The sequence below is a fragment of the Neofelis nebulosa genome, chromosome 17, assembly GCF_028018385.1.
Source record: "Neofelis nebulosa isolate mNeoNeb1 chromosome 17, mNeoNeb1.pri, whole genome shotgun sequence".
Taxonomy (NCBI): Eukaryota; Metazoa; Chordata; class Mammalia; order Carnivora; family Felidae; genus Neofelis; species Neofelis nebulosa.
Genome location: NC_080798.1, coordinates 57962392 through 57987239, shown reverse-complemented (window position 1 = coordinate 57987239; position 24848 = coordinate 57962392). Strand labels below are relative to the sequence as shown.

The following is a 24848-nucleotide window of genomic DNA, read 5'->3' as shown; positions in this document are numbered from 1 at the left end:
GGGTTTCCTTTTGGGGAAGAGGCATGTGTTCTGGAACAAGGTAGGGGCTGTGATTGCACAACACTGTGAACGTACTAAATGCCACTGAACGTATGCTTTAAAATAGTTGACGTGGTGACTTTTATCTTGCACTGTGGCTTTTTCTTTTTTTTTCTTAAAAATAAAAAGGGGGGGCGGGGGCAGGCAGTACCCAAAACAAAAAACTCACCGCGTTTTACGGAGGAGGGAGCGGAGGCTCAGTGTTTGGGGATTAAGTCAGGGTCCGTGAGGGTACGAGATAGAGGTCTCACCCCCACGTGGGAGCCCCTGGACTCCTTCCTTTCCTCCCGTGGCCAGTCTGTCACCAAGCCCTGTCAATCTGACCATGCGGTGTCCCTGAGACTGTCCTTCTCTGTCCCCCGGACCCCCGTGGGCGGGTCCTCCACTGGGTGTCCGCCAGGCTCCCGTGGCTGGTGGGGGCAGTTCCCCAAAGGAAGGGGGCTGGGCAGGCACACCCAAGCCACCCAGGCCTCGGCCTGCAGCCCCCTTGGCCAGGATGTGTTACCTTGGGCACATCGCATGACCTCTGAGCCTCATCTGTCACAGGGTGGAGTGCATGTTGATGAAGAAGACGCTGACGTCCCCTCCTCCCCCACTGCCCGCCTCACGGCATCACTATAAAGACCAAATGAGAGGCGCCTGGGTGACTCCGTGGGTTGAGCGTCCGACTCTTGGTTTCAGCTCAGGTCACAATCCCAGGGCTGTGGGATCGAGCCCCGCATCGGGCTCGGTGCTGAGCGTGGAACCTGCTTGGGATTCTCTCTCTCTCTCTCTCTCTCTCTCTCTCTCTGAAAGAGAAAAAAAAAAAATAAGAAATAAAACCTAACAAAGACCAAATGAGAAGGTGAAGCATGAACGTGTTTCAGAAGTGTGACTGGTGGTTCCGTGTCCTTTAAGAAATCGGTGCCGTGGAGCCTCCTGGCTTGGCCTCTAGTGTCTGGGTCAGGAGTCCGTGGCCTGCAAAGGACCGTGTTCCTTGGTTCCCTTGTGACAGGTGGTTGCCCCTCCAGACAGCTTCTTGGCCAACTTGTGCTCAGGCTTTGAGGTCCTAACGAGGCAGAGAACTTAATCAGCCCCAGACTGTCGCCTTTACACCCAGAGGGCGTGTGACCTTGGTGCCTAAACCTATATACGCTGTGTGGGATTCAGCACAGAAGCACCTGGAAAGTCTAGGAAGGAAGATGCCTTGGGTTTTAAGAAAAATACAGGAAAATAAAAAAAAGGCCTTGGGGCGCCTGGATGGCGCAGTCGGTTAAGCGTCCGACTTCAGCCAGGTCACGATCTCGCAGTCTGTGAGTTCGAGCCCCGCGTCGGGCTCCGGGCTGATGGCTCGGAGCCTGGAGCCTGCTTCCGATTCTGTGTCTCCCTCTCTCTCTGCCCCTCCCCCGTTCATGCTCTGTCTCTCTCTGTCCCAAAAATAAAAAAAAAAAAAACAAAAAAACAAAAAAACAAAAAAAACAAAAACGTTAAAAAAAAAAAAAAGGCCTCAAATGTGGTCCTTTGGCCAGCAGCGTTTGTGTCACCGGGGAGCCACTTAGAAACGCAGGCCCCGGGGCCTCATCCGAGACCCGGGGCCTCATCCGAGACCCGAGGCCTCGGAATCTGCACATTAGCAGGATCCCCGAGCGATTCAGATACACACGGACATGTCAGAAGCACAGCTCCCCGCTGTCGTTGGGAACCTGAGGAATCCTACAGCCGGCAGCCAAAAGCCCTGCATGGATGGAAAAGCTGATCGAGGAACTATAGTAGGAGAGGAGTCCCCCGCCCAGAACAGTCCCATGCAGGCGTCTCCAGCCAGGGATTGACATGAGCTCTCCGCGATCATCGCGATTAAAATATGGAACCCAGCTGAGTAAGGATCTATGATTTCCTCAGTGAAAAACACAGAATTTCGGCGGAAAACACAAAGAGGGGCTTCATCAAATGGGGACCCCGACTGTCTAGAAGGTCGTCGTCAGCCAGGGGCGGTTCCGCCCCCCAGAGGACGGTTGTTGTCCCGGGGGCGGAGGGGTGATCCTGCATCTAGCGAGTGGAGGCCAGGGATTCTGCTCAGGACGGCCCCCACCGTAAAGAGCGAGTTCCAGCCGTGAGCTAGACGTGGCCCGCGGTCCTGGAGCCGTATCCCACAGCAAGATCGGGGCCACGCGATCCCCCCCCAACTCCCACCCCGCAGCTCAGTTCCTATTCCGAGCAGGGCCTCCGGGGCTCAGAAGACTTGAGGGAAGGTCTCCCTACATAAGATCCAGAATTTGAGCCCTGCCCTGCGCGCGTGAGGGGTGGGGGGGGGGGGCTGGGGGTGGGGGTGGAGGTTGCAGGGGTCGTGGCCACAGAGGCCTGGGTTCAGATCCCAGCATGGCCTCGAACTGCCCATGTGGCCGTGGGAGCGTCACGTGTTCCTTCTGAACCCCCGTTTCCCAGCTGTGAATTGGGCCTCGGAGGCTGTGGTGGCAATGCTGGATTAAACGAGGGAATGTCGGGGGCGCCCGGTGGCTCAGTCGGTTAAGCATCGGACCCTTGGTTTCAGTTCTGGTCATGATCTCCCGATCCGTGAGATCGAGCCCCGCATCGGGCTCCGTGCTGACAATGCTGAACCTGCTTGGGATTCTCTCCCTCTCTGCCGCTCCCCTGCTCGTGCCCTCTCCTCTCTCTTTCTCTCTCTCTCTCAAAATAAATAAACATTTTTTTTTTTAAATGAGGGAATGTTGGCCGAGGTCCGTGTTGGGCGCCTGCCACGTTGCCCTGGGTGCCTTGCGGCTCGTGGCTGCTCCCCGGGGACACCGTCTTGGGACGTTTTAACTGAGCCCCGTGCCCTCTCCTTGCTGTTCCGGCAGATGACGTCCGATTGTTCGCCTTCGTGCGTTTCACCACCGGGGATGCCATGAGCAAGAGGTCCAAGTTTGCCCTCATCACGTGGATTGGTGAGAACGTCAGCGGGCTGCAGCGAGCCAAAACGGGCACGGACAAGACCCTGGTGAAGGAGGTGGTGCAGGTAATTGGCTTTGTGCTCTTTCCGAGGCTGGGCGGGTCACGCCCCACTCAGGGTCGCCGTCCCCAGGGACAGAGCAGGCCGGGGTTGGCGCCTGTGACTGAAAGCAGGCTGGGCCACATCTCTGTGCCGCCAGAGCCACCGGCGAAATGTCACCGCAGTTGTATGCAGGGTGCGGGCTCAGGACTTGACCACCACGTCGTGGAAACATGGCAGCTGGGGGCCCACCTTTGAGGTGGGGCAGGCGGTTCATGAGGAAGGGAGCTGGAAGGATGAAGAAGGGGGCTGGAAGGACGACCAAAATGGGGACCTCTACCTGCTTGGATCGCGGGTGATCATGGTTGGCTCCCAGTGGTGGCCATGATGACCCAATGGGCACCTTCATGCATGGCCTCCCTGAACGGTGCCTGGCATACAGTAGGTACTCAATAACACTTATCCCCCAGTCCTTGCTAGATCAGCAGGAAGAGGGGGAGGTGGGAATACCCTTGGTTTTGTCTCTGAGCTCCTGACACTTCCCTTAGAGGGTTTCTGTTTCCAAGCGGACATATCACAGATCGGTACTGGTGGAAGCTTCCGAGGTGGTTCGTTTGGGGGTAAGGCTTGGGATCACACTGAGAAGAGAAAATCTGAATTCCAGAAAGAGAATCCAGGGGAAGGGAGGCGAAGGAGTGCTCTCTCCTTCCCGGAGTGTTCTCCGTCTCGCAAAAGGGTTTCTCAAAGCCCACGATCGGGACATGATGGCAGACGGACAGGTATGGGCTTTCCTTTGGAGGGGATGAAAATATCCTTGAACTGACTGGCGTGATGCTTGCACGTATCCACGAATGTATGAAAAGCCACTGCGTTGTAAAAACCCAAACCAGCAACACGCACCAAAACAGGCCGCACGGAACGCGGTATCGTGGATCGGATCCTGGCACGGAAAAGCCAGGGGCATCAGAACGGGGTCAGGGGTTTCGTTAATGGTAACGCGTCAGTGTGGGCTTCTCAGTTGAGAGAAACGTACCGCAGCAACGGAAGACCGTAAGCCTCATGAAAACAGAGTGTGGGGTGTGTGGGAGCTCTTGTACTGTCTCCTGCAGCTTTTCTGTGAATCTAAAATCATCCCTCGCAGAAAACATTGATTTAACAAATTCTATTAGGAAAGAGAAAAAGAAGGCCTTCCGTTGCATGATCGTGGCCCATTTTTTCCCACCGACCTCTGTGCATCCCCGCGGTCACAGCCTGCAAATCGCACGCGAGGGGGCATCTCCTAAATGATGTGGCTGCCGGCTCCGGGATGCGCGTTTTTCTGGTGGCTGAGTGTTCCTTTGCCAAGTGCATCGTCATGGGCCAAATGTTCCCCTGGTGTTGGCCCATCGAGTTGCTTCCAGTTTTTATTTTCACAGATAACGTTCCAACCACCCTTTTCATACACACGGCTCCTCTGCCTCCCCCGCTGACTTACGTCTTTAGGGTACATGTTCAGGAGGCAGGGTTCCAGAGTTAATAGACACGAAAATCATTTTAAAAAGGTGCGAGGTGTCAGATTACCTTCTAGAAACAGGTTAGCACCGTGTCTGGGACATAGTATGTGCTTAATGCATGTCGTTGATTTCACATTCTGATCCGCATTACTGGTTAACATCACTGGCTGCACCCTGTCCGGCATGGACCGTCGCTTTGGAAAGCCACCTGCTCAAACCAGGGCCGTTTTAATGGTCAACCGGCCATCAGGGGTCTCCTTTATGGCGGCAGCCTGTTCCGTGGCCAAAGGTCTCCCGCCGAATTCCTCCTTGCACGCTTATTCCTCTCCCCTCGGCGGCCCGGGAGGGAGTGCCTTGCCTGGGTGACGTCCAGTGGGGCAATCTTCTGAATCTCGCAGGGCTCTGTTTTCCTTTCCACTTAAAATAATTGGGGTAAAAATTCAATAACATCAAATTGCTCATTTTGCCCATTTTAGTTTATTTATTTATTTTTAAAGAAATCTATTTATTTTTTAATGTGCATTCTCTTTTGAGAGACAGACAGAACACGAGTAGGGGAGAGGCAGAGAGAGAGGGGGACACAGAATCCGAAGCAGGCTCCGGGCTCCGAGCTGTCAGCACAGAGCCCGACACGGGGCTCGAACTCACGGGCTGTGAGACCATGACCTGAGCGGAAGTCAGACGCTCAACCGACTGAGCCACCCAGGCACCCCTCATTTTTACCCATTTTATTTTATTAAAAAAAAATTTTTTTTTAACGTTTATGTATTTTTTTTTTTTAATTTTTTTTCAATGTTTTTTATTTATTTTTGGGACAGAGAGAGACAGAGCATGAACGGGGGAGGGGCAGAGAGAGAAGGAGACACAGAATCGGAAACAGGCTCCAGGCTCCGAGCCATCAGCCCAGAGCCTGACGCGGGGCTCGAACTCACGGACCGCGAGATCGTGACCTGGCTGAAGTCGGACGCTTAACCGACTGCGCCACCCAGGCGCCCCAACGTTTATGTATTTTTGAGACAGAGAGAGACAGAGCATGAACGGGGGAGGGTCAGAGAGAGGGAGACACAGAGTCTGAAACAGGCTCCAGGCTCTCTGAGCTGTCAGCACAGAGCCCGACGCGGGGCTCGAACTCACGGACCACGAAATCATGACCTGAGCCGAAGTCGGCCGCTTAACCAACTGAGCCACCCAGGCGCTCCTCATTTTACCCATTTTAAAGCCTATGACTCAGTGGCCTGGAAGCACATTTCCAGCGTTGAGCAGCCATCACCCCTGTCTAGTTCCAGAACTTTTCCATCACCTCCAAGGGAATCTCCGTCTCCGTGAGCAGAGCTCCGGGAGAGTACCTTTTGGGTCTAGTGCTCATCCCAGTTTGGCTCAGTGAGCCAGTGACCGAGGGTGATTTGGGGAAATAGAATTCTTTGGTGGGAAGTTTGACTTGGGACTCTTGGCCATCATCCATTGGTTGGCGAGCTCAAAGACGTGAAAGCGAAAAAGGGAATTGCCTGACTCTCTAAACTGGGAAGTGCAGGGTTACTGGGCTTTAGGTGTGGCTGGGTTCTGGGCTCAAGCAATAGCTTCCCCTCATCTGTCTTTTCTCTTGAGTTTAGCCTTCGGTGGCCTCTGTACAGCAGAAGTGGTCCAGGCTCTGGTGGTTCTTCTGGGTGTTGATCCCAAGGGAAGATGGAGCCCTCGGTGTCAATCATTCCCTTATAAAGGACCCTGATTGGCTCAACTCAGGTCACATGCACATCCTATGGGCAGGGAAGGGAGGCGGGGCTTCGTGTTAAAGGGATGCCGATGAACGTCACTTGGGTGGGGGAGCTGGGACGCCATCTTGGCCTGCAGGTGCCATGTTGCATCTTGACTGTTACCCTTTGTGTGTTCCACTCTTGCATTTAAAAGGGTTTAGTATGGGGCGCCTGGGTGGCGCAGTCGGTTAAGCGTCCGACTTCAGCCAGGTCACGATCTCGCGGTCCGTGAGTTCGAGCCCCGCGTCAGGCTCTGGGCCGATGGCTCGGAGCCTGGAGCCTGTTTCCGATTCTGTGTCTCCCTCTCTCTCTGCCCCTCACCCGTTCATGCTCTGTCTCTCTCTGTCCCAAAAATAAATTAAAAAAAAAAAGTTGAAAAAAAAAAAAAAAAAAAAAAAAAAGGGTTTAGTATCTGAAGCTATCGCGATACCTCGCGCTTATCCTACAGTTGCAAATACAGCCATGTAAGTCCCAAAGGGTCAGTTATGCTGGCCTAATGGTGTCTTTCGACAGCCGCTAAAATCGTGCCGATCCTGGTGCGGGTACCAGCGTCCCCTCTGTCTAATAGAGACTCAGACTGAGATGCTGAGGGGCCTTCCAGACGGGACACTCTGGATTCTGCGTCTTGTGGACGGTGTTACTTCCCCAACTGCCTCTTGCCATGGTTTCCAGGGGAAGACTGAGCGTATTGACTCTAGGACTTAAGATTTTCGGTACACCCTTGGCTTTTATTGTAATGAAAGCAATATCCCCACGGCCTTGCACTTTGCACGAAACGCAGGCCGTGTAAACTGACACCGAGGCACCAGAATCGAGAAAGGTGGGTCCTTATGCTGCCTGCCTGGCCTAGGCCTTCCCGGGCCACAACTTTCCCATTGATAAAACGAAGGGTTGAGTGGGTTGATTTGCTGGGTCATATTCTGCTTGGACGTATCCCGAAGTGTTTTCATTTTATTTTATTTTATTTTATTTTTATTTTTTTATTTTTATTTTTTTTAGTGTTTTCATTTAAAAAATGTGCTACTTGGTCGATGGCATCATACCTTTACAGGAACCTCATTTCGCTTTGTCTGGAGAACGGGCGGAGCTTTTTGAGCTAGGCGCTGTGGGTTCAGATTTCAGCTCTGGGCGGCCTTGGGCACGTTGCTTACTTTCTCTGGGCCTCCCGGTCCCCTGAAGTCCAAGAACGGGAGTAAAGTGGTGTCTGCCTCTCGGACCACGGTCTCCGCCATCAACGACGCTGGAAGGTCCTGGCGCTGGGGCGCCTGCGTGGCTAAGACGAGCTTCCGGGCGGGTCGGGCCGGACAGTAGCGACGCCCGGGCTTGAGTCCGGGGGCTGCGCGGAGGGGACAGCACGCGTGGCTGCCTCGCCGCGGCTGTCGTCTGCCGCACAGGAGTGCCTGTTGTTCTGGCGCCTGTGGGGGATTACAGGGACAATGCAGCCACCATTGTCCGGGGCCCGCTGTCCGTGCTGGGCCAGGCTGTCTTGACTGGGATCAGACTCTGTCACTGATGTGTCGTGCTTGCCTTGCAGAATGTCTCTATTCACGTGATCCTTTTATTTATTTTTTGATGTCCTCTGAACGTTCCGGAGTGGGAACAGCCAGAGGGCGCGTCTCCGCTCTCAGCCTGGGCAGAGGAGAGCGGTGTTGTTTCCCCCAAGGGGCAGGGGAGGCAGGAAGGACCGACGTTTCAGGGACTCTGCAACCATCAGCTTAATGTGTACTCTGATGGCTCCTGAGCCCCGGGAGCGGGGTCGGCTTAAATTCTGGACCCCTTCCCACCCCCCAGATATACCTAACACTCAGACAGGAGGGAAAAGTCCCATATCGCATTCGTGTGTTCTTTGCCGGACAGGCCACTTCTATCACTGTCCCCATTTTACAGATAAGGGGCCTGGGGCCCAAGGAGGCTGAGTAATTTGCTCAGGCTCCCAGCGCCTGGACGCGGTGGCACTCCGTCCAGCGCCCAGACCGCCTGGCCCCGGAGCCCCGACGCTGGCACCTTGCCCTCCTGCACGTTTCCAAAGTCCTCAGCCCAAGGAAATGTTCTGAGGCCACGTGCGGGTCGGAAGCCCTACCTTTGCAGGATCACACGGCACATTAAACGCTCTGAGAAGTTGTGCAGGCAATAAACCTCTTAGATTTATTTTCAGACATACTTCATCTTCTTGATGGTAAAGCCTTAAAAAAAATTCTGGAAATGGAATATCATGACTCCGCAAATTGCGCCTGGGTGGCTCGGCCGGTGGAGCGGCCGACTTCGGCTCAGGTCATGATCTCACGGTTCGTGGGTTCGTGCCCCGCGTCGGGCTCTGTGCCGACGGCTCGGAGCCTGGAGCCCGCTTGGGATTCTGCGTCTCCCTCTCTCTGACCCTTTCCCACTCACGCTGTCTCTCTCTCTCAAGATAAACATGTTTAAAAAATAAATACATAAATAAAAATGTTGCTGTGTCCAACGGAAAAGGTCATGGGCTGAAGGGGGAGGGAGACCCAAGGTGATACTCTAGCTCCGTAACTCTTTGCTTTAGGACCTCGGGCAAGTAACTTTATCTTTAGAACCTGTGAAAAAGGTGTTATGAAAAAGAGAACGCAAATGCCCACAGAGCTGTTGCAAAGGATCCAGAAATGCAAAGGATGTAAAAAAAGTTTTCTGTTTTGGTGACTGGTGAACTTCTATTCGTCCTTCAAAACCCTCATTCTTTACTCCATTCTCCTACCAGCCTCAGGCAGAATTTCTCCTTCACGTGTTTCTGCTATGATCCCATGAATTTCATGGGTCCCATTTAAGTATAATTAAAGGACCCTCGAAAGGAATCTCGAGGGCAGGGACCAGGCCTGCTTTATTACAGAACAGTCCTCGTACCTGGAAACGCGCCACAACGGGTGCGAAAAAGTAAAGAGACACATCTGTTCACACGGGCTGGCTTCGGACTGTGTCTTACTCTGCGTATCCCTAGGACAGAAGAACATTCCTACATGTTCCATAACCGGTGTCAGGATCGGATTAAATCGTGGAAGCCAGTTACCCTCAGGGAGGGCTTTGGTGGCGGGGCTGGAGTTTCCAGAGGCTCTGCTTTCGTTGCAATAGCGAAGCTGGCTGGGTCGCCCGGGAGAAAGCCGCGCTCCTCCGTGGGACGAGATTCGTGGGGTCCCCGCTCTGTCTTCAGAGCCTCGGTGCCGCCCAGCACTCGGGGGACCGGCTCTGGCTGCTTCGCGGCCCTCCAGAGGATTTCGGCTGTTCGTCTTCACCGGGAAATGTGTACGCTTCTTCAAGCTCGGGGTTTATGGAAAGGCCCTTTATTCTCGGAGCCGGAGAGGGCCTTCTGGGCCCCGTGCGCTTCACCTGGGCCTGGGCTCGGGCAAAGGGGCTTTCTGTGGCCTGTGGCCTATGTCTGAGACCCAAACGACCTGATCGGAAATCCAACGCCCCGGCAGCCCGTGAAGGGGGGTGGGTGGGTATCGCGGAGGGGGCCGGGTGAGGTTATTACACCCAACATACAGATGGGGAAGCTGAGGCTCGGAGGGAGGAGCCAAGGCGAGCGTTGAGGCAGAGAAGCAGATGGCGGGGGTCAGAGGCCGCCTTCAGGGTGGGGAGCCCCGCGGCCCCCTCTGGGCTCCTGCTGCTAAGAAGGTGCAAGCTCCAGTCGGGAAGGGAGGAAGCTGTCCCACACCCGGAGCCTGGCGCAAAAATGGAAGCCGCCTTCACAAGCAAAGAGCGCTGCCCGGCGGGCTGGGGCCTGGGTGCCCCTCGCTAAGCCCCGGACGGGTCCCCGCCCTCCGCCAGCCCGTGGTGGCACGGCCCCTGTCTGGTCACCCTCCAGCAGCTGGCCTCCTGGCGCCCCGAGCAGCAATCCCTTCGGCTGTCACCAGCATGCAGTTTAACCCCCGTGGTGGGGACGGGGTCAGAACGCAGGCAGGTCCCGGAGCACCGAGTCCAGACGGTTCCTGTTCACATGTGACACGCGTACCCCACGTTCTCGTTGGGGTTCTGTGGAGCTGCCTGTACTCTTTTTTTTTTTTCCAGATGTTTTTTAAAAAATGCTTATTTGAGAGAGAGAGAGAGAGAGAGAGCGTGCACAGGCAGAGGAAGGGCAGAGAGAGAGGGGGAGACACAGAATCCGAAGCGGGCTCCAGGCTCCGAGCTGTCAGCACAGAGCCCGACGCGGGGCTCGAACTCAGGAACCCCGAGATCATGACCTGAGCCGAAGTCGGATGCTTCACCGGCTGAGCCCCCCAGGCGCCCCGAAGCTGTCTCTGCTCCTGGCGTCTTGTGTGTGTCGTTTGGATCTTTCCTCCCTGTTTCTTGTCCCTTCCTTGTACCGCTCCTCACTTTTGTATTTATCTTGTCATTTTCTGTCCCTGGATATGCTGCCTTTCAGACTCCCTTCTGGAACAAGCCCCAGGCACCCTGGTTTCTCCCCTGTGGTGGTGCATCCCAGGGCCTTGTGGTTGTTAAAAACGGTTCAGAGGCGCCTGGGTGGCTCAGTCGGTTAAGCGTCCAACTTCGGCTCAGGTCGTGATCTCGCGGTCCGTGAGTTCGAGCCCCGCGTCGGGCTCTGTGCTGACCGCTCGGAGCCTGGAGCCTGCTTCCGATTCTGTGTCTCCCTCTCTGTCTGCCACGCTCTATCTCTCTCTTAAAAAATAAATAAACATTAAAAAAAATTTTTTTAAAGTGGCTCAGACAAAACGAAGGCACAAAAGAACGATCAGCCGCGATCCCTCACCTCACGCAGAGATGTCTGATTCCTGCGGCTTCCCGTGGAGCCCTTGCCAATGGAACGTGTTTTACGAAGGTGATTAGTCATAGCAGAGGTACCTGTGTCCTCTTAACGCTTCGTAAGTGTGCTTTCATCATTTTAACGTCTGCGTGCTGTTGTGTTCAGCGTAGTGCCCGTGGCACTACGGGCGCACACGGGCACGCTCTCCCGGCAGGGATCTCAGCACGGGGTGAGTCGTGGCTCCCAGGCCCAGCCCAGCACTCGGCAGGTGCGACCTCTATCGGGCTACTTCCCTAACCTGAGTTTGAGCCTCCTCCTCTGCAAGTTCGGGACGAGCATCTCTGGCTGACGCGTGGAGTCGCAAAAATTAAAGAAAATACCCTATCAAAGTGCCTGATGTGTATGAAGGGTTTGACGGCGATGCTGTTTCCTTATTCAGCTTTTGTCAAAAAGTGAAAACAGTCTGGTGTTTACGGACAACGAACATCTGTGCGTATATATTATAATTAGGAAAAAAAAATCTGCTGAATTATTTCCCGGGCAGCCTTCCCCCAAGTGGGCGTGGCTGGGGAACAAGCAATGACGGGCACGATTTTGACCGGGTGGAAATTGAACACCCCAGCCCGGATTGCACTGTGCTTGCCAGTTGGTCGACAGCTGGGGCTCTGGGTTAAGGAGGCTTCTGATGCGAAGTCCGGACTCGTGAGGAAAGTGGCACGATTGGTTATGTCTGCCGTGGATGCGGGAGGAGTGACGTGTGTTTCCCACATTCCTGATCTGGACGTAGGTGTAGTCAGACATCAGGCAGAGGGGAGTCGGGCTTCTGTGAGTGCCCACGGTCAAGAAAGCGGGGGTCAGAACCTAGGCAGTCACCCAAGTTTTAAAGAGGTGGGTGGCCCTGCCGGGGTCAGGATTCGAGGCATATGGACAACTGTCCCTATTAGGTTTTGGCCCAGACCTACCCACCGCGTGTTCTAGGATGTAATGCCTCCTTGCCATCCGTCTGCGTTGGACGATTCCCTGAATCGTGCCCACCTGAAACCTGACTGCGTGCCTCTCTCATGGCCTTTGTTTTCTCTCCCCCGCGAAGGAGGGTCACATCATTCACGAGATGCTCAGGTGACGTATGTGCCTTTGTTCCCGAACCTGCCGAACACTAGACTGTACCCTTTTGGTGTTTGTTTTTTTTCTTGTTTCTCTGATGACTCATGGCTGTTATAAGAACCTGTTCTTTTTGAGTAAATTACACTTTGCTGGAAGGATTTTGAGAAGCTGGGTCTTTGAAGCTCTTTAGAATGGTTGTAGGAGGGCAAGCGTGGGGAGCCCAGGAGGGGTTGCAGCTGAATGCCCAGCGGGTTCAATGCCGTGCATTTTCATCTGGCACATGGTCCTTGGAGGGTGTCCTTTCTCCTAGCAAGATTCAGGCGGCAGGGTACCAACTGCTTTCCTTCAGCACACTGAGGTCTTTGGTTTCTAGTTAATCTCCACCCACTTGGGGGAAAGATACAGGATTGTGGCCAGCGTGTGTCTTGTCTTGTGTCTCACACACACAGGAGGAGAGAGCCTATTCCCCACACGTCTCTGCAAGGGTTTGGGACGGGCCACGTCGGGCCTTCCTTTTGAAGGCCAGGCCTTCCTTTTGAAGACGGGCCTTCCTTTTGAAGGCCAGGCTCTAATCCCATAGTTGACTTTTCTGTGCCAGTTTTTTCTTCCCTATTGCCCATCAGATTCTGGCATCTGAGGTGGAATTTTGTCCCACGCGCTCCGATGGCTTAAGTGCAAACCCAGGATGGCTGGTGGGAAGGTGCCAGAAGAGCCTGTTGCCTAGCCCTCTTCTTTCACGCAGCTAGAAACCAGGGCCCAGAGCCATTGGCTGCTTCCCTTAGGGCATTTTCGAGTCCTCTGCTTCTCCTTTTATGCTCTCAGACTCTCAGAGAGAGCCCTAGGTACCAGAATTTTGACTTCCTGGGACCTGGGAGAATGTCTGCTATGCAATAGGTGCTTCGTAAGCATGTGTTTGTTGTGTGAGTTTCATTAGCTCTCCTTATCTTTGGATACAATGAAGGTCACCTCTCTTACCATGCCCTGCTCTGTAGGTACGTGCATTGCTGACATCACAAACCTCACCGTTAAAGACTCCACGTTCCTCTTCTCTTCCCAGACCCTCCTCTGCACCCACATTGTCTGCACGGGTTAGCAACCCACCTTAGTCCTAATGTTCTGGGTACGAGACCTGACACTTCTACCCTGACAGGCCGTCCTCCCACGGCTAACCCCGTGTCCCACCCCAGCTTTTGGGTGTGCAGCTGGATTTGCTATCTTCTCTCTCCAAGGGCGAGGTGATGCCAGAGTCACTGCCTTGGTTATTCTCAGGAATTCCCCGGACTTTCCTCCACTAAAATAAGGGTGGAGGTGAAGGAATCATCGTGGGTGAGAGAAGAGGAACGAGCCAGCTCCCTATGCCTTCACACTTGAGTGTTTCAGGAAACTTTGGACCTCGTGTCCCCTGGCAATCTTGCAAACAAAGGTGAACCCAGCCAGGATCACCCAAACTATCACCTAACGACTCTTGGGTACACTCATGGAGTGTCTAAACCCTTTGCACACTCGTCGGATCCACCCGACCAGGAGATGGAATCTTGGGGGGACAGGGAAGTGGGGGTGGGGAGTGGTAGTTCGGGATGGGGGAGGGGGGTAAGTCCCTGGGGAGGGCCGGCTGCTGGAGATTCAAATGGACAACTGCCCCTTGTTTGTATTCGGTCCAAACCTGCGGCACCCAGCATGCTTCAGGATTGACGCAGGGGTTTAAAGCCAGCCAGTTGGGCGCTGTTTGAAAATGACATGGTTTAAAACCAAAGATCGGAAAATGTTTTAGTGTTTTTTAATGTTTATTTATTTTTGAGAGAGAGAGAGAGAGAGAGCAGGGGAGGGGGAGAGAGAGAGGAAGACACAGAATCTGAAGCAGGCTCCAGGCTCCCAGCTGTCAGCACAGAGCCCGATGCGAGGCTCGAACCCTCGAACTGCGAGACCGTGACCTGAGCCGAAGTCAGACGGTTAACTGACCGAGCCACCCAGGCACCCCAGCGCTTTTTAAACCAGGTTTGCAAATAGATTCTTGGCTGTGTACAGAGCCTGGTTCCTAACCTGTCCTCTAGAGTTGCCTTCCTTGGAACAGACCATTGGAAGCTTCCGCTGGAAACAATGTCTGTCTTACATCTTTGAAATATGAACACGTATGCACTTGAGAAAAGTCTCAGGGACAAATGTGTCCTCAACTTGGTCATTGGTTTCTAAGCCATCCTGGAGTCAGATTTAGATGGATGGGCCTCTTCCTTGGAAAAGTCCTGCCATGGCAAAAAAAAAAAAAAAAAAAAAAAAGGTGGGGTGGAGTGGGGGGAGTGACCCTTTCTGGAAGCTATCAGACAGGGACAGAGTGTTCTTAGATATGACAAAGAAGATCTTTCTAGAACCATAGGTAACCCTACCTGCAGACCGGCACCTTTTTGCTTTGAAGTCTATGACATGTGGCTTTGGCAGCCTTGAGGGTATGACAGAGGCTGTCGTGGGGCGGGCAGTCTGGAGCAGAGGAAGGGAGAGGACAGGACAGACTAGGGTCAGGACCTGCCCCCAGGACCCCTGCCAGGAGGCTGCTGTGTGCCCGGGGATGAATAGCTTCCCCCCTCTGGGTCTCATGCTGCTTTTCAATCAAAGGAGGGGGTGAATGTCAGAGTTAAGGTTTCTTTTTTCTTTTCTTTCTTTTTTTTTTTTTTTCAACTCCAGATCAAGACGAACATTTCCAGGCCTCCAGTCAGCTCAGCTCAGCTATTTTATGATTAATGTTTCTCCTTGACTGAACACATTATTCTTTCAGACTCTTTCCTGTTCTAGCTAGACCTGCCCCGCCACCAACCACACGTGGCTGCTGAGCTCTTGAGGTTTGGCACATCTGTACCGCTTTGGGCCGTAGGTGGGCCATGTGCACCGGGTTCCTAAAACTTAATACGGAGAAAAGAACGTAGAAGGTCCCATGAGTGATTCTGTATGTCCGTAACCTGTTCAAATGGCAGTATTTGGGATATATAAAGTTAGATACAATCCTATGACAGTATCACCTGTTTTTTGTTTGTTTGTTTTTTACTCTTTTCACCGTGGATGCTAGAAAATGAAAGATTCCCTATGTGTTAGCATTGCTCTGGGCCCTGTGTCCTTCCTAGTGAGGACGCGCCTCTGTCTCTTACAACTTCTGCCCCATGGGCGTATGGTTTTGCTGTTTCTGCCCCTTTTTGAAATGTCACAATGAAGCCCCCCCCCCCAGGGGCGCTGGTGTCCCCCCTCTCCAGTGGAAGGCCTATCCTGAGGACTGCTGGAAAGGGACAGAGGTGGGGGGGGAGGGGGTTGATGCAGGTTGGGTTTTGGATTGACTCAGACCTTCAGGGACTTTTTGTAGAGTCCACACCCTCAGGGGAAGTGTCAGCTCCCCTCTGAAGCGTCTGGGGGGGACGAGCATCCTGTGTGGGGAGGCCTGTGAGGCCTGGTGGGGCCCCCTCCATGTGGCTCCACCCCCTCCCTCCCCTTTGGCCCCCTGGAGGGCAGGTGCTGTTCCCATATTGGGAGCCGATGGGGCTGTTCCTCTATGTACTTTTGTTCGGTATAATCATCGTTCTTACTAGCCTTTTGGTTTCTAAATCGTGTCTCTGGTATGTAGCGTAGGGTTTCGGGGGGTGGTTTTGGTAGTCTAAGACATAGCTGTGTTGGGGGAGGGTAATTTTGCTCATTTACATTTATTGTTATGTCGTGTTTTTACTGGGTTCCATTATTCTGGATCGTTCCTCATTTTGGCCGTGATTTGCTTTGCCATATGCCTGTGGTCTTAAGTTGGACTATGCTCCATTTACACTTTTACTGTAGATTTCTTAGGCTGTTCTCAAACTTTTCTTAATCTAGATCTTCTAATGGCTAACAGACACAAACAGGAGTGTTCGTATTTCTTTAGATTGCCATATATAGCTATCATGAGGCAGGGGAACTTCGGACTTCCTGCTAGAGGCCTCTCGAGATGTTGGCTTCCTCCTCCTGGGTCTGCTCTCTGCCTCCCCCCCCCCCCCCCCCCCCCCCCCGCTTGGGCTCAGGTTGAGAAACACGTTAATTCTCAGTTCCCCTTTCTGCCCCAACTCGTGTTCCCTCACTGTAGTGAGGACAGACGGCACAGGATGACGGAATGGGACTAGAGAGTGTCAGAAGGACGTCTAGTCCTTCTGGGCTACACAATCTCTCCAAACCCAACCCGTGGGTCTTATCTTAAAGGAACACAGCTAATCTACTGAGGGAGGATTAAGTGAGAAAATGTGTGAGCCTACACCTGGCACATATTAGTTGCTTGATAAATATTAACCTTCCCCTCTCGCCTCCCAGTTAGTAGTCTTAGTTCCTTGGCCTGGCAAATGGTTTATCTTTATACTGTGAGGCTCAACCTTGAGTGTTCCCCTGGTTTAGTCATTGTTCTTGGAGGCATGGTGACCTTTTTTTTTTTTTTTTCCCAATAGAGGTGAAATTCACATAACCTAAAACTAACCGTTTTAAAACATAGAGTTCGTTGGTACTTCTTCACAGTGTTGTGCAACCACAATCCCTGTCTAGTTCCAAGGCATCCTCATCCCCCCGGAAGAAACCCCGTCCCCATTACCAGTCACCCCATTCCACCCCCAGTCCTTGGAAACTGCCAGTCTACTTCCTGTCTGTGTGGATTTGCCTTTTCTGGACATTTCATATAAAAGGGATCATGGAGCAGGCGATCTTTCATGTCTGGTGTCTTTCACTCAGCGTGACGGTTTTGAGATTCATCCATGACGTTCGTTCCTTTTTGTGGCTGAATAATATTCCATCGTGTGGATAGACTGCAATTTGTCGGCGGACGTCTGGGTGGTTTCCACTTTGGGGCTGTTACGAGTGATGCTGCTGTGAATATTCGTGTACAAGTATTTGTGGGACCGTGTGCTTTATTTCCTCGTGTAGAGCTCTGGGGGTGAACTGGCTGGGTCACACTGAAGTGTTTTAAGTTTGCCAATGCGTGACTGTGTCTGGTACCCGTAGGTGCTTAATAATGGTGGTAATTGTTAACACAATTTCCTTGTGGATTTCTTTTTTTTTTTTTTTTCAAATGGGGATGATTTTTCTGACCTTCAGACTTGTTACTTGTACCTTGGTAACCGTCTCTTACACCATCCTGAAATTTTCCTTGTTTATCGAAGTCTTGTGACCCACATACCACAACAGCCGTTGATTCGTTGATTCTTCATGGCTCGGAGTTATCGGATAAGCCCGGTCACCCGCTCCACGCATTCATGCCACAGGCATTTACGGAGTGCCCCACGTGTGCCTGGCCTGTGGGATGTTATGGCCAAACCACGCAACCACGCGATTGTCGTTTTGATCATTTCTTAGCGTTTTAGGTGCCAGGACTCGCTCGTGTGTCGTCTGAGCAGCATGTAGATCCTGTCCCTTCTTCGCGGGAACTCTGTGTTTTATTTTGTTCTTTTCTTGCAGAATTTTGCTAAAGAGTTTGTGATCAGCGATCGGAAGGAGCTGGAGGAAGATTTCATCAAGAGCGAGCTCAAGAAGGCGGGGGGAGCCAATTACGACGCCCAGACGGAGTAACCCCAGCCCTTCCCCTGCCCCTTGCAAAGTCATCTGCCTGCCCCCCCGGGGGAGGGGACCGCGGCCTCAGCCACCAGCCCACCAGCCCGCCAGGGACGGGAGACGCAGTGAGAGGCACGCGCCTCCCTGTCTGCCGCCTGCCTCCCCTTCCCCGCTGCCCTCCCGAGCCCTGTTGCGCCCTATCTCCCGAAGCTCGCAGAACATGTTTCTTTTATCTCCTCTTCCTTTCCCCGCTCTTTCTCGTTCTAAGGAAAAATCATTTTGATCCCAAGGCCACGCACATCATCAGATCTGAGGCTCCCCCTGCGGTGACCCCCCTTTCCTGGCATTCTCTTACACCGTAGCCCGCCTGGCTTCTCCACCACCACCTTGCGTGGCTTGGGGGCCGCGCCCGTCGGGGGGCCGTCTTGGGAGCACCCTCATTCATCCCATGCGTCAGGCTCGAACCCCCCCCCCAAAGCGTGCTCCGGGGGTCCCTCACCCCTGCATTCAGAGTTGCCTAAGCTACCCATGCCCGGCAGTGACACATCGAAGCCTGACTCCGACCGAAGAGAAGAGAGAAAATTTGCCTTAACAGTTGCCCAGCAGCGGCTCGTTCCTACCCTTTTGCTCGGAACCCCACTGCGCGGCGCGGAGTGGGGACACGGGTCCAAGTCCAGCTGTGACCTGGCATCTCTCAGGGTTCGCTTCAGGGGCTCCCAAGGTGATGAGGACGCCAGGGAGGGAGGCCGGGGTGCCGAGCGGGGATTCGGGCAGAACCCGATTCCTCGCTTTCGGGGGGCCCCGCCGAGCCGCCGGTGGAACGGAGCCCCGCCCGCGTGGCCCCAGAAAGTCAGTGGTGTTCATCCCAGGTCCACACCACACGTCCAAACACAGTTTTGTTTTCAAAGGAAGATGAGATTGGCTTGTTTCTTCATGCGTCCCGTTCTTTCTCTTTCTTTCCTTGCTCATTTCATCTGGGGGTAGGAAGTCTGTGCTGTATCGGGGCTGTGAACATCTGCCCTCAAACAGTTTACAGAAATAAATGTGGTTTTTTTGTTTTTCAAAAAGAAACGAGTTTGCCTGATTTGTCTTAGGAAGCGTCTTCCTTCCCTGTAACAACGGAGGCAGTTGTCCTATTCGGACCTAAGAGGCATTTATGGGGCTACTGGGGACAGAGGCACGTTCACATTCAGTAGCTTAATTTTAAAATTTTTGAAAAAATTATTTATGTATTTATTTAAATTTAGTTAATTAATTATTTTTAAAAGAGACAGAGCATGAGTGGGGGAGGGGCAGAGAGAGAGGGAGACACAGAATCCGAAGCAGGCTCCAGGCTCCGAGCCGTCGGCACAGAGCCCGACGCGGGGCTCGAACTCACAGACCGCGAGATCATGCCCTGGGCTGTAGTCGGCCACCCGACCGACCGAGCCACCCAGGCGCCCCAGTAGCTTAATTTTTAACCACAACCTGAAGAACTAGATGCCATTTGTGTCCCTTTCATGGAAACTGAGGCTCAGAGAGACTGAGTGGGTCACCTGCGGCCGCCCAGCTAGAAAGCGGAGCTGGGATTCGAACCTCCGTCTCCCAGGGCCCCAGGCGCCGCATCTGGGAGGGCGGCGGAGAGGCCCTGCGTTTGAGAGGGTGACGACGCATCAGGGTTGTGACATTTGCCGAGTGGCCAGGACCGTCCACGCTGGCTTTTCAGGAAAGGCTGACGGAGAGCGCCCTCCTCGGCTGGGCTGCGACAGCCTTTCGGAGGTTGTCCTCGAGCCAAAGAACCGTACTTCTGGGACGCCAGCCCCGGGGGGGACTCAGAATCGGGCCAGAGGAGTTTCAGACACACAGACAGCGGGCACAGAGGAGCTGAGTGTGGGGCCGGGCAGGGCAGCACCCAAGACCGGCGCAGGGCTGAAGGCAGCCCACCGCACCCACCCCCCACCACCACCACCCTGCCCCAGCCGCGACGGGGTTCGAATGCCTGCCCATCTCCCTAAAGCTCAGTGGCTTTAGGCAAGTTACTGAACCTCTCTGGGCCCCAGTTTCCTCATCTGCAAAACCAGGAATACCTATCACCCGCCGGGAGGGGTCGGAAGGCAGAAGGGGCGGGAAGGATTCTGCCGGTGTCCCCGTCGGGGCTCCGCTCTCATGACGCCAGGCCCACCACTAGGTCTGGTTAGCTCTGCGTGTCCCAGATTTTTCCCACACCCGGAACGGAGCGAGCCGAACTAGGTCTCCGGCTTTGCGGCACATGGGTTTTAACTCTGGTGAGAGAGCTGGGGACACTTACAGGTAAGGACAGGCCCCCTCTGGAAGAAAAGCCGGGCTCCAGGAGGGCAAGTTACGAGGGCCCTGGGCTTGGTCAGAGGCATCAAGGAGGGCTTCCCTGAGGAGGTGACGCCTGAAACCTGAAGGAGAGGAGCAGTGAGGTGGGTGAAGGGGGTCGGGGGACAGAGGCTCCGTGGGGATGTGTGCCCGGGGCAAGAAGCAAAGGGTAAAGCTGGGTTTGTGTGTCAAGGAGCTTGGATTTAATCTACAGTGGCGGCTCTGGCCTTTGCCGGGATTTCAGAGGGCACCTGAGGGGATCGTGAGGTCTCGAGGGCAGAGAGAGGCTTTGCCTCTGCGTCTCTTTATCCCCTGTAACCAGCGCCTGGCAGGGGGCCAGTGACATTGCCGGGGACGACCTCTGGCAGCTCCCGTCTTGGCAGAGGGTCCTGAGCCCCGCCTCCCTGATCCCCCCCTCGGTCAGGGCCTGGCAGGGGGTAGGGATGGGGTTCTAGCTACTCAAGTCTCCGCCTCGATGCACTCTGAAACCCTTCGCTTGGTCATTCGACAGCTGTTCCGGGTTCCCCCGAATCGCACGGTGAAAAACAGCCACCGTTTATTTTGCCCTTGATTTTGTGAGCCGGGGATCCCGGAAGGGCTCAGCGGGGCGGTTCTCACCAGCAGGGTGTCAACGCAGTGGCGGTCAGATCCGCCTGGCCGGTCGTGCTAGCCGGCCACAGGCCCCTCTCCTGTGGCCCCTGTCCTGTGGCCGGCGGCCGACACGGGCGGCCATCCGGGAGCTCGGCGGGGCGTGGATGTGAGCACCCAGCGTGGCCCCCCTACCCTGGCCTGGCGGGGTCAGCGTTCTGGACTTCTTCCCCCAGAACGAGCGTCCCTGAGGACCAGGGGGAGGCTGGGTGGCCCTCGGAAGTCACGTGGCAGCCTATCCATTGGATTCTATTGGGGCAGCGGTCGTGAGCCGCCCCCCCCAAGTTCAAGGGGAGGGGACGTGGACCTCACCTTTCAGTGGGGGGCGTGCCAAGGCCTGTGTGGCCCTGTTAGCGGCCAGGCATCTTCTAGGGCAGGGGCAGCCTCCCGCTCAAAGACGGTTGGTCGCGGTGGCAGTGGGGGTGGGGGTGGGGGTGGGGGTGGGGCAGAGGTGATCCGCAGTCAAACAAGTCACTTGTTGCCCTGGTGTTTCTGGGCCCTCGGGGAGCACGGAGCTCGCGGCTCCTGGCTGACTGATCCTCGGGGGAGGCTCCTGTTTCTCTACTTCACCCAGGGCTCCTGATCAACGTGGACTCTGGGGGCCCAGCCCCGGGGTGCCCCAGCTGGGGCCAGGCCTCCTGCGGCCCCTCCCCCGCCCAGGAGGGGCTGTCCTCATTACTGTCACTCCACTGCTTCCCGGCCCCCCGCTTCTCAGTGAGCTGCAGAAGAGAGGCAAGAAACGGGTGCCAAAGGGGCAGCTGTGAGGAGGTGACCGCTGGGGACAGGAGACACCTCTGCACTCGGGCCGAGCCAGGTTAGAGGCGGCCGGTGCCTTCACCTCTCCGAGCCTCAGTTTCCTCCTCTCTACAGCAGGACCGTGGGGCGTCCGACTCTCGAGTTTGGCTCGGGTCACGATCTCAGGGTTCGTGGGATCGAGCCCCATGCTGGGCTCTGGGCTGACAGTGCAGGAGCTTGGGCTTTTTTTCCTCTTTCTCTCTCTCTCTCTCTCTCTCTCTCTGTCCCTCCTGCCCCCTCGCCAAAATAAATAAATAAAACTTTAAAAAATAAATAAATAAGAAACCAGGACCGTGCACACAGTACTTACCTCTCTTCGTCTGCTGAACTCCTACGCAAAATACCGCGGACCCGGAGGGCTTATAAAGAGCAGAGATTGATTTCTTACAGCCTGGAGGCCGCAAGTCCAAGGTCAGGGCACCGGCGTGGTCGGGTGAGGGCTCTCTCCTGGTTCTCACTGTGTCATCACCGGGAAGGGGTGAGGGAGGGAGCTCCATGGGTCTCCTGCGTGAGGTCTAGCCCCACCTCACGACCCTGTCTCCTCCCCAAGGTGCCACCTTCTAACAGGGGCTTGGGAGGGGCTCTCAGCCGTCCCGATGGGGAGGGGGGCCGGTGGTGGGAGCCGGCACCGGGTGAGGTGGGAGGGTTCCCATCCCAGCTCTACAGCTTACAGCCTGTGTGACCTCAGGGAGGACACTTCACCTCCCTTTGGGGTAGCCAGGGCAAGGCATATGGCCAGGCTGGAGTCCAGTGGGGCAGGGATATGTCCCCAAATATTTGTGAACAGAAATACAGCCAGGCAGGATTTGAACCCAGGCCCATGCTGTGGGTCTGCCACAGGAATGGAGGGAGCACCAACGTCCCGCCCAACAGGAAGAGGCTGCGTGGCCTCACGTGGGTCCCCAGCTGCCTGTTGGCCGGGACAGGGCCCCTTAGCAGGTGGTCCTTCCGGGCAGGGTGTAGCAGGAATTCTGGCAGCTGGGCTCCCATTCAACGAAAGAGAGACGGGGTGCCTGGGTGGCTCAGTCACGTAAGTGTCCGACTCTTGATCTCGGCTCGGGTCACCATCTCACAGTCACGAGATCGTTGGGCTCCACACCGAGCGTGGAGCCTGCTTGGGATTCTTGATCTCTCTCTCTCTCTCTCTGCCCTCCCCCCACGTGCACTCTCTGGCTCTCTCTCAAATGAACTTTCTTTTTTTTTTTTTTAAAGAAAGAGGGATAAATGCCAGGCATTCGAACTCCAATATGGCGCCATGGGGCCATGGGGCCATGACAGCGTGAGAACCATTACCACTTTTTCCCTCTAGTTCAAGATAAGAGCAAAGAAAAACTGAAGGTGTCTTGGGGGAGACCGCATGACGCTCTACCTGGCGGGCCTCTTTGATGTGCCAGAGGACCCTTGAAGGCAGACCCAGAAGCATGTTCCAATGGGGACAATCGTCCGAGCCTGGATTCTGCTTGTCTTGGTCAGGATGGGTCGAGTCATAGCCTTTTAAACCGTAACCTCAGAGGGGAGCCTGGGGGGCCCGGTTGGTTAACCATCTGACTTCGGCTCCAGTCATGATCTCACAGTTCGTGGGTTCGAGCCCCGCGTTGGGCTCTGTGCTGACAGCTCGGAGCCTGGAGCCTGCTTCCGATTCTGTGTCTCCCTCTCTCTGCCCCTCCCCAGCTCCCTCTCTCGCTCCAAATAACTTAAAAAAAAAAAGAAAGAAAAGCTCCTCCTAAATTTAGAAGAGAGTTTCCCTCCCCAGACTACAGCTCCTTATCAGCCCTTTGCTAAAAGCCCCCTGGGAGGGGGGCTTCATTGCCCTGGGATCAAGTTTAAGTTTCCCACCGGGGGAATAGCAGGCCTTGTTTGTCTCTCCGGCCAGGACTCTGTGCACTTCCCTCCTTGGACCGCTGATCCGGCCGTCCTCCCCTCACTTTCCTGAAGGCCCCACCCCTCCCCCTGGACAAGAGACTGGTCTCCGCCCTGATCTGCTTCTTCTAGAAGGTCCTCTGTAGTGGGGTGAATAGCAGAGCCCGAATGATGTGTCCGTGCCCTGGAACCTACGCACGTGATCGAATTTGGCCATAAGGCCTTTGAGATGTAATTACATTAAGGATCTTCAGATGGGATCATCCTGGATTTAGGAGGGGCTCCGAATCCAATGGCAGGTGGTCCTTATAAGAGAAAGCAGAGGAGACTTGAGACAGAGCCACAGAGGGGGAGGCCAGGTGAAGACAGAGGCAGGGATTGGAGCGACGTGGCCACGGGACGAGGGACGCCTGGAGCCACAGCAGCTGGAAGACGCAGGCAGTGTCCTCCCCAGGGCCTCCAGCATCTGGAGGTCCCCCCACCCTGCCACACCTTGATTTCAGCCCTCTGGCCTTCAGAACCGTAAGAGAAGACATTTCTGTTGTTTTAAGTCCCCAGGCGGTGGTCAAAGTCACAAGAGCCCCAGGACCCGTCCCTACCTCTTTTGCATCTGCCCCCTCCCCCATTAACTGTCACCCCCTCCAGGGCAGGGACAGCGTCCCCCGGAGCCTCTCACGTAGGAGGTGCTCAGGCGACAGTCGGTGAACGGGGCTGCACTGCCTTCCAGGCCATACACAGGACCCACCGCTGCTCCCATCTGTTCTGTGCTGAGCCAGGCAAAGCGGCGGGGAGTGGGGGGCGCTTCCCAGCTTCCTCACCTGGACGCTGGCTCCCACCTCTGGCTGTGTCCCCAGATGGCCCTGGAGGCCGAGCACAGGCCTTATGTGTCCGTCCACCTATCTGATGCACCTGTCCAGCTTCTCTACCTCCAGGAGCTTCCCACCATTACCCAGACTGTTGCTCCCTTCTGATTGTCCCTGGGGGGGGCCTTAAGGTTCCATTGGGGAGGTGCCCAGGGCTGGGAGGCTGGCTCCCTCCCAGGTGGGGCAGGAGGGGGCCGGTGTTGCCCTGAGCCCCAGAGCCACACCAGTGAGTCTGGGGAGACTTGGAGACCAGGAGTATGGGGAGGGGGCTTGCAGCCTGCAGAGGGGGACCCCATCCCTGGTCTGGGGGAGCTGCCCGGCAGCTGGGGGACAAGGGAGAGAAGAGGGCTCTTTGAACCGGGAGCTAATTCTGGCACAGGTTGTTTTGGCAAATTGGAGAGAGCTGGGGCAGACCGCGACGTGTTCTTGGTTGGCTCGTCCCCAGCAGTCCCCGAGTCTGATGTCACCGGCGAGGGCACGCAAAAGCTGCGGCGGCGTGCACGGGCGACATGGAATGTGATTCCACTGGTAAACCCCAGAGCATAAAGCGTAAAGGCGGGCGTAAAAGGCAACTCGCAGAATGATAAGGATATAGAATGATTACACCCGAGCTACCTTCTTAAAGAGAATAATATACTGGTTGTGAATATATACGTATCGGCAAAACTGTATCAGACGCTGGGAGAATGAATAGTGAGCCCTGGGGGGGTGGGGGGAGGGAAGGAGGGAGCTGGGTCACAGAAGGACTCCAGCTGT

The 24848-nt window shown here is 55.0% G+C and overlaps 1 protein-coding gene across 1 annotated transcript in view; it reads left to right on the top strand.

Annotated features, from left to right (window-relative positions):
• COTL1 (coactosin like F-actin binding protein 1) overlaps window positions 1-18675 on the top strand; it is a 37792-nt gene extending 19117 nt beyond the window's left edge. Inside the window, exons 3-4 of the mRNA XM_058709188.1 lie at window positions 2874-3031; window positions 17512-18675. Of these exons, the coding sequence (XP_058565171.1) occupies window positions 2874-3031; window positions 17512-17622 (269 nt within the window). The 3' untranslated portion in view covers window positions 17623-18675. The remainder of the gene's footprint in view (window positions 1-2873; window positions 3032-17511) is intronic.
• Window positions 18676-24848: the final 6173 nt, after the last annotated feature.